This window comes from Anastrepha obliqua, chromosome 4 (assembly GCF_027943255.1).
Source record: "Anastrepha obliqua isolate idAnaObli1 chromosome 4, idAnaObli1_1.0, whole genome shotgun sequence".
Lineage (NCBI taxonomy): Eukaryota > Metazoa > Arthropoda > Insecta > Diptera > Tephritidae > Anastrepha > Anastrepha obliqua.
The window spans coordinates 98688747-98699087 of record NC_072895.1 but is presented as its reverse complement, the minus strand read 5'-3'; the positions used below and the strand labels follow the sequence as shown (position 1 = coordinate 98699087).

The following is a 10341-nucleotide window of genomic DNA, read 5'->3' as shown; positions in this document are numbered from 1 at the left end:
TCTGAAACGAATTTAGGGAAGCCCTTTATTATTTTTAATTTTAGTTATTAATATCCTATATAAATTTTTTTTTTTCTGGAAGAATATATAGGGTCCGCCATATAACTTTACGGAATTAAAAATGCTATAAAAAAGAAACTACTCAATATTTTTCCAAACTGTTGTTTTCTATTTTGAAGCACAATCCTTCCGGTTAATGATGGAACACAACTTAATTCACATGTCCAATTGGACTTTGTACGGCGTCATACCAAGGTCTTTACGCAAAATTCGTCTCAATGATGTCTCCGAAATGTCCAATTGTTGAGAACGACGGTGAACTGATGTTCCTGGTGATTTACGAACACTCTCGGCCACAGCAGCAATATTTTCGGGTGTACGCACGGTTTTTGGTCGGTCACGCGTTGGTTTGTCAATAAGCAACCCAGTTTCTCTTACTTTTTTCGCAAAGTAACGCACATACGCTTCATTCGGTGCTTTTCTTCTTCCCATTTTCGTACACATTCTGCAACATTACCATGATTTTCAAAATAATGTCGCAATATTTCCCAGCGTTCTTTGAGCGTATACACAACCATTTTCGTTCAGCGGAAGAATAAAACTAATTTTCTAATCAGATGACAGCTAAGTGTTACCATTCTTCAAATAATACCTAGTTCAAATTCGTAACGATAGATGGCGGGCCCTGTATTTGTATGAGGTTATTGCGCATGATTCAATAATAAGAGATTCTGTATTCAGTGACAACTGAAATCCGACATTTATTAATCTATTGTTGCATTTTGTAAGTCGGGAAAAAGGGAAAGAATGTGATCGCCCTCTGCGAAAATGATAGTAGAAAGTAGTCATTTCTTGTGTATAAAAACACACGGGCTGAAAAGTATCAGGCCTAACCCATTTTTAATTTTATTGCATTCACTTCCTTCTCACTTAGTACTAACCTTAAAAAGACTCAGCGAGCACTGGGCTAGTGCGCAAACGTGCAAAGTCGCGAGATCTTTCTGGCCACGGGTAGATCGGGGACGCTCGAGAAAACTCCTAAAGCTAACAAGGCCTGATCTCTCGAATTTGGTGGGTATCCTTACCGGACATTGTCCGTTAGGTGTTCATGCGGTGTGATTTGGGATTGCCTCAAGTCTGTTCTGCAGAAGCTGTCATGAGGACGAGGTGGAATCATATCAACACCTTCTTTTTAGCTGCCCTCCTCTCGTCTGGCAAAGATTTAGACATCGGGCTCTCATATTTTCGCTACGCCTGCGGATATAGCGGGTCTAAATATCATAAATTTGGTGAAGTTCATCAGTAACTTGTTGCGGCTAGTTACGAACGCAAATTAGCGTCGGTGTCGTCGTAAAATGCATGGTCATCATCGTCTCTAATCCCCAGGATCCTTCTTCCTTCCCTTCTCCTTTCTTCTCTCCCCTGTATGACATCACAACGGACCAGTTTTCAATATTTGTCCAACCTAACCTAACCTAACTTATTCATTAGTTCGTGAGTTATTGTGATTTTGTTATTTTCAAAACAATGGATCGAAAAGAATTTTGTGTTTTAATTTTACAGTGCTTCTTGATGGGGGAAAACACCGCTTAAGCGAAGCAAAGACTTGAGAAGTATTGTGGGGACTCCGGACTCAGAAACAACAATAAAACGATGACTTCAAACACGGTCGTAGAGACACTGACGATGCACAACGCAGTGGATGTCCAAATGAGGCGGTAACATCATAAAACACCAAAAAAATCCACAAAATCAATATGAATGCTCGAAAAGTGAAGTGGCGTGAGTTAGCTGATATCGTGAAGATGGCATTTGACTATGATAAAGCTCTGTTTACTGATGAGCAAAAACAAGATAACTCCGTTCATGAATCTGAGCAGTGTTTGGTCAGGTTTGAATGTAATACAGTGGAATTTTTTGCATCGCTATGTGACAATGGAAGAAGCGCAGATACATCACTTCACTCCGGAATCAACTGCGTGGATAGCAACTGGTGAACTTCGTCCAAAGCACAACAGCCGGCTGGAAGAGTTATGGCCTCAGTATTTTGAGATGTGCCATGGTGTAATAGTCATCGACTATCTTGAGAAGTGAAATACCATCCACAGTGAATATTATATCGGAGCGTTTGAAGGCTAAAATTGCAAAGGAACGTCCGCATATGGCAAACAAAAATATTATGTTTTATAAAGACAACGCACCGTGTCACAAGTCAATCAAAACAATGGCAAAACTACATGAACAGAACTTCGAATTGCATCCACATCGAACGTATTCACCAAATGTGGCTCCCTTTGACTCCTGGCTGTTCGCAGACCTAAAAAATTGCTCGCCGGTAAGAAATTTCGCTGGGATGAAGAGATTATCGCTGAAACTGAGGCCTATTTTGAAGCAAAAGATAAGTCGTTCTACAAAAACGTGTTTTCTTTGTTAAGCCCGAGACCTTTAAGCCGAAGTGTTAGGCGAACATTTTGTTTTTTTTTTTGTGGTTAAGTTAAATTTTCATACTTGTGACAATTGATGATTCGAAAAATTAGAAATAAAATTGAAAGCATCAGTCTGAGCTAAAGGCAAAATTCTGGCGCATGAAACAAAATTTCAAGAGAATTTTTTTCGTAAAATATTTGGAACTTTTAGAGCAGTCAAACTATCGACGATACTAACGGTGGAATCGATGATCAAGTCACTTAAAATAACTATCAAGAGTTTGATAGCTCTGGGACCTATTATTGTCACCTATACATATTAAGTCCTTTTGAGCCTCTATTTGACAAATATTATATTTGATAAATACAGGGTGGGCCATATAGCGTTTGCTCTTTGAACTACCTATTTTTTTGAGAATGGTAACACAAATGACATGTCAAATGTGTTCATAATTTACTTAAAGGTTTGACATTTACGAAATAAGACGCTATACGCTTGAACAAAATTGGGAAATATTGAAAATCTATTTCCAAAGAGGTGAGTCTTCTACTCAAGCTGTGAGAAATTTGAAAAAAAACTTCAAAAAAAAAAGATTTGCCAGCAAGACAGTTAATGGATAAAACAACACGTGAACGTGTTCCTACAGTGCTTACACCCGAAAACATTGCTGCTGTATCCGAAAATGTGTGTGAACATTCAACAACCTCAACTCGTCATTGTTCTCATGAATTGAACATTTTACGCACTTCTTTGAGGAGAATTTTGCATAAAGACCTCGGTAACAAAGTTCAATTGGTGCAAGAACTGAAGCCTAATGACCATCCAATGCATTTTCGGTTCGCTCAATGGGCAGAAAATCGTTTGACCGAAGATGAGCATGTTTACCGAAAAATCATCTTTTCTGATGAAGCTCATTTTCACATCGGTGGCTACGTCAATAAGCAAAATTCTCGGATTTGGGGCTCAGAAAATTCACACGTTTGGTGCGGTTTTTGGTCTGGCGGCATCATCGGGCCAGTTTTTGTTTTTGAAAATGAGCGAGGAGCCGCGGTTACAGTAAATAGTGAGCGTTACCGTGACATGCTCAACGAGTTGTTTCCAAAAATTGAAGAGGATGACATGGACGACATTTGGTTTCAACAGGACGGTGCAACTTGTCACACTGCCAAAGTTACACTCGAACTTTTGGCTACCGTTTTTGAAAACCGAATAATCAGCCGAAATTCCGATATCAATTGGTCGCTTCGGAGCTGTGATTTAAGCCCGTTGGACCTTTTTTGTGGGGAGCCGTTAAGGACAAATGCTATGCGAACCATCCAGAGACGATTGATGCTTTAAAACACGAAATCGAAATTGGAGCCCAAACAATCGAAAATGTGCTTAAAAATTGGGTTGATCGAATGGCCTACTGCAAAGCCAGTCGAGGCAGTCATTTGAACGATATTATTTTTCATTCATAAATGACAATGTTCAATCTTCAAACAAAAAAAAAAAAGTTTGAAAAAATATTAATCAGTATTTTTTTATAGCCGATTCAAAAAGCAAATTTTACATGGCCAAACTCCTAACAGAATTGTGCGTGCCAATTATTTATTTATTTTTAACAAAAAAGTTTCATATTGGCGAAACTTCGCAACTTCGCGATCGGTTTTAAATTTAAAAATGAGTTCATAAAATACAATCTTGATTAAGTAAAATAATTTCTTGTTTTAATATTAGATTTGCCAATAACTTCTATCTGACCATTCTTTATTTTCAAATATTAATTAAAATGTATTTTTTAAACCGTTCGCAGTTTCTTTCCATTTAAGTAAGAAAATACTTTTTTGCTACCATTTTTTCCTAAAAGGATTTAATATTTTCCACTTTATTCACCTTCTTAAATACAAGCTTTTGTAAGGGAGTGTCAAAAATCGAATGTCACCAGTGAGCAGACCTTTAGTAATTGAATCATGCTGCCTCCTCTGAATAATCGATCACTCTTGCGCTGCACCAATTCAAAACGTAATCATATTTTTATTTATTTTTGAAACACGAAAGCAAAAGCAATAAAAATTTATTTTTTTACAAATTCTACGCAACGACAAACATATTTCTACAACTTTTTTATATTATTTCCTTACGGAGAATTGTATGCATATAATTTTCATAAAACTCATTAAATATGACTTCGATGTTACCAACCGCACGTTATCGACCGGAGGTGCGCATTGGAAATTGGTTTGAGGACATCTGTTTGGAGCAGGTTAGTGGCGCAATGGCCTGAAGCCATCAATAATTCTAACATCATGTCCTCTAATCGCATCAGGAAAAGGTGCAGACTTTCAAGAACCTACGCGATAATGGCCAACTGCTTGTGGAGAAGACACGTCGACTCTTCGACAACTTTCACAAAGCCATCGAATTGGAGGCGCCCAAAGAGAATGTCTACTTCGGCGCCATAGTTCAATTGATGCCGATGAAAATGAATATTTGTGAAGAGCGCGTCAAAGCACAACCCGCACTGTCGGTCATCATTAACGAACGCGTCGTACGGCACAGCCAAAATATCAATGAAGAGTGTGAAATAACAATCGCGCCCTCGGTAACACCCTGTGTGCGTAATTCGTTTCGTATTGTCAGTGGTGATGAGAAGGATCGCACCAATGAGGTGATCAAGTATGGGCAACATTTTCGTTTGGAATGTGTGGAGAGTCAAGATGATGTTCTACTGCTGTATAGTGCAGCGAAATCGTTGAATTTGAAAAGTGTAATCTATACGACTTTCGATTCGAGGAAATGGGGTGAAATCAATTTGCCTTTGGGGTTATGTAGGAAAAGTGTGAGTTGAGCGCATGGGAAGCGGAATATTTAATTGTAAAGTCCATTTTCAGAACTGTGGTTTCGGCAAGGAAATACCATCGGCGTGTACAAAATGGTTCTGCACACATATTGAGCCGAAGAAACGCTTCGAAACTTATGGAACGCCAGTACCGGTGAGTATTAGGAGAGAAGAAGTTAATCCACTTATGGTATGTCATAACTTGTGCAAAGTTCAATTAACGCTGTATGCTGCTGCAAAGTCTCAGAGACATACTGAGTTAACGCCCCCACGAGAGTTGGGTGAACATACGCTATAAAACGTCCCGGATTTAAATCAGAATAAGAATGAAGTGACAGTTCTTTCAAAAAATGAGCTTTCCAAAAATGTATAGGAAAAATTTCATGCTATTACAACAACAACAACCTCACTTTTAATCTTGTTTGCTAAACGCTCTATGAGAAAATTTTCCATGAACTCTTAAACGCTGCTCTCGACAGTATTTTCGATTCCATTCCAGTCAAATTTCTTACTATTGAAACAAGAAAAGACAAGAACTTTGGTCAATGGTGCCAAAATATGTTCAGCTTATTGAATTATCAGAGCAGTGAACTAAATTCTTCAGTCTTTTTTAATACGAGTTTCTAAATTTTTTCCATATCTTCTTTAGAGCAATTCGGCGTTGGTCATCACGCATGTTCCAACAAACAAGAATCTTGCGGCGGAAAACGTGGTCGTACAAACACTCTTCGGACCGGTGAGTAAAAAATACCTAGCAACATGTTTAAACAAACTTAATCTCAATCTCAATAATTAGCTTAGATAAGACGCGCTGCTCATAAGAAGTTACGTCGGCGCGCACAAAGGCCAGTTGTAATGCTCAATATTTTCCTAATATGCCTTTAAAACATCCTCATCTTTTTGTTAATAATTTAGCCTAGATTATCCAGGTGCTCTAAAGAAATTTCCCTAGAAATCTTAAGGTCGTATCTCGAAATGCAGCGTTTAGCAAAAAAAAATTAGGATGGATTCTTTCTTGTTTCTAAAATCCTTCCAATGAAAGCATAGCCTAAACTACGTCATCGAATAGGTGCTCACCTAGTAATATTAAAGGCGGTTTTCGAAATACAGGCACTCACACTGAAAATTTTGAATAAGTTCTGTGGCCTCCTCATCTTCCCAGCACTTACAGTTAGACTGTCCCTAAACCATTTATATTTAGGTCGTCGAAGAAGCGCTCAAGCAGTAAAATTAAAAGGTTTATTCGAGGTGCAGACCAGTGTTGAGTGGATTCTGACTCGAATGTAGTATTCGCATGAGTTCTAGTCTTTTGTTTTATGTATTTTTGAGAGCCTCAACTAATTTTGTGTTCTTTTTTTGGCTTCTTCGCAGAGTGTTGGTCAAAGGGATTGCGATATTCTTAAGGTGCCCACTTTAGTAGGTGTCTGGTCCTTTGCTCAACTTGCTACATTAGCTTGCCTGCTTGGGCTCAGTTCCATAAGTGATTTCCACCCTTATTTCTCTGCTTCTTCACTGAACGTCGAAGATATTTAAGTTTTTTTTCTTTGTTCACTTTTCTCGAGAGCATAGGGTCTCGACAAGACTCAGTCTTGCGTTGGTTTCGTTAATCTGTTTTTGATTTCTGACAGCGTAGGTGATTATTCTGCCGAAAATATTATAGTATTGCTCCAGAAATTGAGGGGCCTACAGTCTTAAGCCGATTCCGAACGGCAAATGTTTTTTTAAGAAGAGCTTTTTCATGGCAGAAATACTCTCGTAGGTTTTCCATTACTTGCCGAGGGGTGACCGCTATAAGAAAAAAGATTTTCTATATGATATGAACCTACGAGCTTCCGTATCGTAATCAGGCTTCAATCGATTCAGCTACGGCGGTCGCTTTTTTAAGCAGCTATTTTAAGTGGTACGAAAAGCCTCAGAAATAAATTGCGGTTAGGTTAAGTTACGGGAGTGGCCTCTGTGCAAGAGGCTCACTTTGTAGGCAAGCGCCCAGAGACCCAGGCAGGGTCTGGAGGCTCACTTTATTAGCACTTGTTTGCGCTCACGCTGCGCCCTCTAATTCCCAATCTGGTGAAATCACTACGTCTCTCTAATACACGAAAAAACATTGAGGATAGTTGCGGATTCTAGGTCTGACAAACATCCAAAGAAATAAAAGTTTAAACAGCGAGGTCGCGTTCAGGCAAGAGCGGGACAATGACAAAAACAATATTGAACACTTCTCAACTTCGTGCTCGTTCCTGCAGCTGCAACAGTAGTCGTGTGCATTCCATTTATCAGTTCTCCATCTGCTCAGCTCATCTGCGATACAATTTTTAGGAATGTATCTGTATCCATCTTTCTGGCTACGTGTGGATCAGAGGCGCTCGAGGGATCTGCTGAGGTTAACCAAATCTCAGCTCTCGAATTTCGTGGATGCCCTTATAGGACATTGTTCACGTGGTACGCATACTGTGACACTCGGCATTACTTCGAGTTCTTTTTGCATCGGCTGTATGGAGGAAGAGGTGGAATCATCTCAGCATCTTTTCCTTAGCTGCCCTGCTTTCGCGGGGCTAAGATTCAAGTATCTTGCCTCTCATTTCTTTGCTACGCCTGTTAATATAGCAGGCCTTGATATTACAGGTTAAAGCCAGATGAACTTTATCGGCGGTGTGAAGCGGTTAACGTCACCGTAACTCAGTAATTTTTCGGACGCCATCAACAAATACTCAACATCGCTCCCCTCCTTCTTGCCTTCTTATTATTTTCCTTACCTTTGCAATGGTATCAAAAACGATGATTTTCCTGAAAGTTTGCCCTCTTTCTGGGCAACGCTTTCAACCGAACCTCACTTCTGTATCCAGGCAGCCAGACCACATTCATAGTGCACTGCCTACCTGGCTCATTTAAAACAGAGGAGTAGAAATATAAATTTTGTGGCATCTTAACTGCCACAGTAGGTAGTGATCGACCTCGGACGAGGACCTAACGCACAACACAGCTTCTATTAGAGCAATGAACTCAGCTTGAAAACATTGCAGTGGCATGCACTTCTGAGTGAGTGCCGTTATCAACCTTATTATTTAGTCCTGAGCCGTCAGTGAAGATAGCTGTTAGCAATGGGTCGAGGCTCTTAACGATATATCATTACAGTCTTTCTGAAATTCTTCTCGTCATAACTTGCGTAGGCCCACGCTTAGCTCACGTTTGGTTGGTGTCACCACCGGAGTTTTTAGATAAAGTAAATGATGATGATGATAAATGGCAGTGAAATTATACTGATCTAAAGTTGGTTTAAGATCGCTCCAAAATGAGTGTGCAATCAGGCAGGACATACCTGAGCCCATAAGCTCTAAATTCGTTCCCAATTTCAGATCCAAACCATCAAACAAATTTTCATATAGCGGGCACCTACAGCAGGCAATGACTAACTTCGGAACAGATGTCTTTCATGAAGAACTGCTATAAAATCCATCAGTCATTCTGAGGCGGTAAACATTTTTGAGTTCCTTCATTTGTAAGACAAGTTCGCCCAAAGACCTATTAAGGGATGCCTACACCAATTATATTTATATTTTTTGAGTGTTTCCATTTATAAGACCACAAAACCAGCAATTTTTTTTCTTAATTCTCAGGTTTTCCTCGCTTTCAATTACTTTTTTAACTGCTTTCAACTAACTAACTGGGTTCCAGGACATAGGAACATAGAGGGGAATGAAATTGCAGATGAGCTTGCCGGGAAGGGGACTGAATTGGCCTCAGAGACCTCTTATCCGGGCATCGGCATTCCCCTGACAGTTGTTAAGGGGGAACTGCACAAATTATTTCTCAGGAAAGCGCAGAAAAGATGGGGCTCCATTTCTTTATGTGCTGTTTCGAAAACCATTTGGCCCCAATACGATAATTCACGAATATACGATAGGACTCAGAAAGTGCTTTGAACTCCCCGCAATTCAACTTCCAAGCTCGTAGCTATGTTTACCGGTCACTGGACCATCAGCACACATACGCAAAAGCTAGGGTTACCATTTAACGCCCATTGCAGAAGCTGTGGGGACCTTTCAGAGAAGAAGACTGTTGAGCACTTCTCTGTAAATGTCCGGGTTGGGCACCTAGACGACTAAGGTCACCGGGCACTCCTTTCTTCGACAGCCTGGGGCAGTGCGCCAACTTAAATCCCATCAATCTCCTTCATTATATCAACAGCTCAGGCTGGCTGTAGATGTCTGCCTGTTGGAGGTCTCATGATTGTATCAAAACGGCGCTTTAGTGCTACTTGATGAGTGCCAGACTGGCACTTAAACCATTTCACCTACCTACCTTAACTGCTTTCAACTATTTTTATAATTTTTTAATTTAATTCGCAGGAGTTTCTCGTTTCCGTGCAGAATTATAAGGACATATACAGGCGCGAACGTTGGCAAAATATTTGGATGATATGCAATGGCCAGAGTGAGGGGAAGCAATAGGTATTTCGCAGCTAACGGATCAATGAACGAACTCTGCGAAAAATTCTTTTTGTTTAGTAAAATGTAAGAGAAGAATTTAAAACGAGATTTCAAAATTAAACAAATTTATATAAAAGTCAAATTAAAATGAAAGAAAAACCCTAAGCAAATTTGCAAATCGGACGGCTGAGAGACGGTTTTTGTTTTTGCGAAATGCCCAATGTACTGTAGCTCCACTGGTTGAAGGCCTTTAAGCAAGATAACGGTCTCGCGCAACATGACTTCCAGACAGCCACAATACAAATGGCAAACATTTGCACAGTGACAAATTAAAGTCAACGCCTTCACAGCTAACCCGCTGGTCAATGGTATGTGGGAGGTCCTACAAACATTGATAGAAGATATCAAGCGCTTCGAATCTCAAACGGCTTAGCGAAGTTCTTGGTAGCCAGTCGTTGACCCTGCACTTGTTGTGCGCAAAATTTATGTACACAGCGGGGTGCTAACTTCAGATTGCTACACTTGGCCCACATTTTTTTTTTTTTTTGCCAAGGTAAGCAAATAAAGAGCAGGCACATTTTCAAACCTAGAACAACAAAGCTGTTTCTAACACCTGAACCAGAAATCGTCAAGCCCCACTACTATAAAAGACGTCAGCAGGTTTTT

At 39.9% G+C, this 10341-nt stretch overlaps 1 protein-coding gene across 1 annotated transcript; it reads left to right on the top strand.

Annotated features, from left to right (window-relative positions):
- The first annotated feature begins 4423 nt into the window (after window positions 1-4423).
- Window positions 4424-10183, top strand: LOC129245131 (cilia- and flagella-associated protein 161). Its single transcript, XM_054883134.1, has 5 exons — window positions 4424-4672; window positions 4736-5248; window positions 5301-5402; window positions 5898-5984; window positions 9595-10183. The coding sequence occupies exons 1-5, from the start codon at window positions 4592-4594 to the stop codon at window positions 9694-9696; spliced, it is 885 nt and encodes a 294-aa protein (XP_054739109.1). The 5' UTR covers window positions 4424-4591; the 3' UTR covers window positions 9697-10183.
- Window positions 10184-10341: the final 158 nt, after the last annotated feature.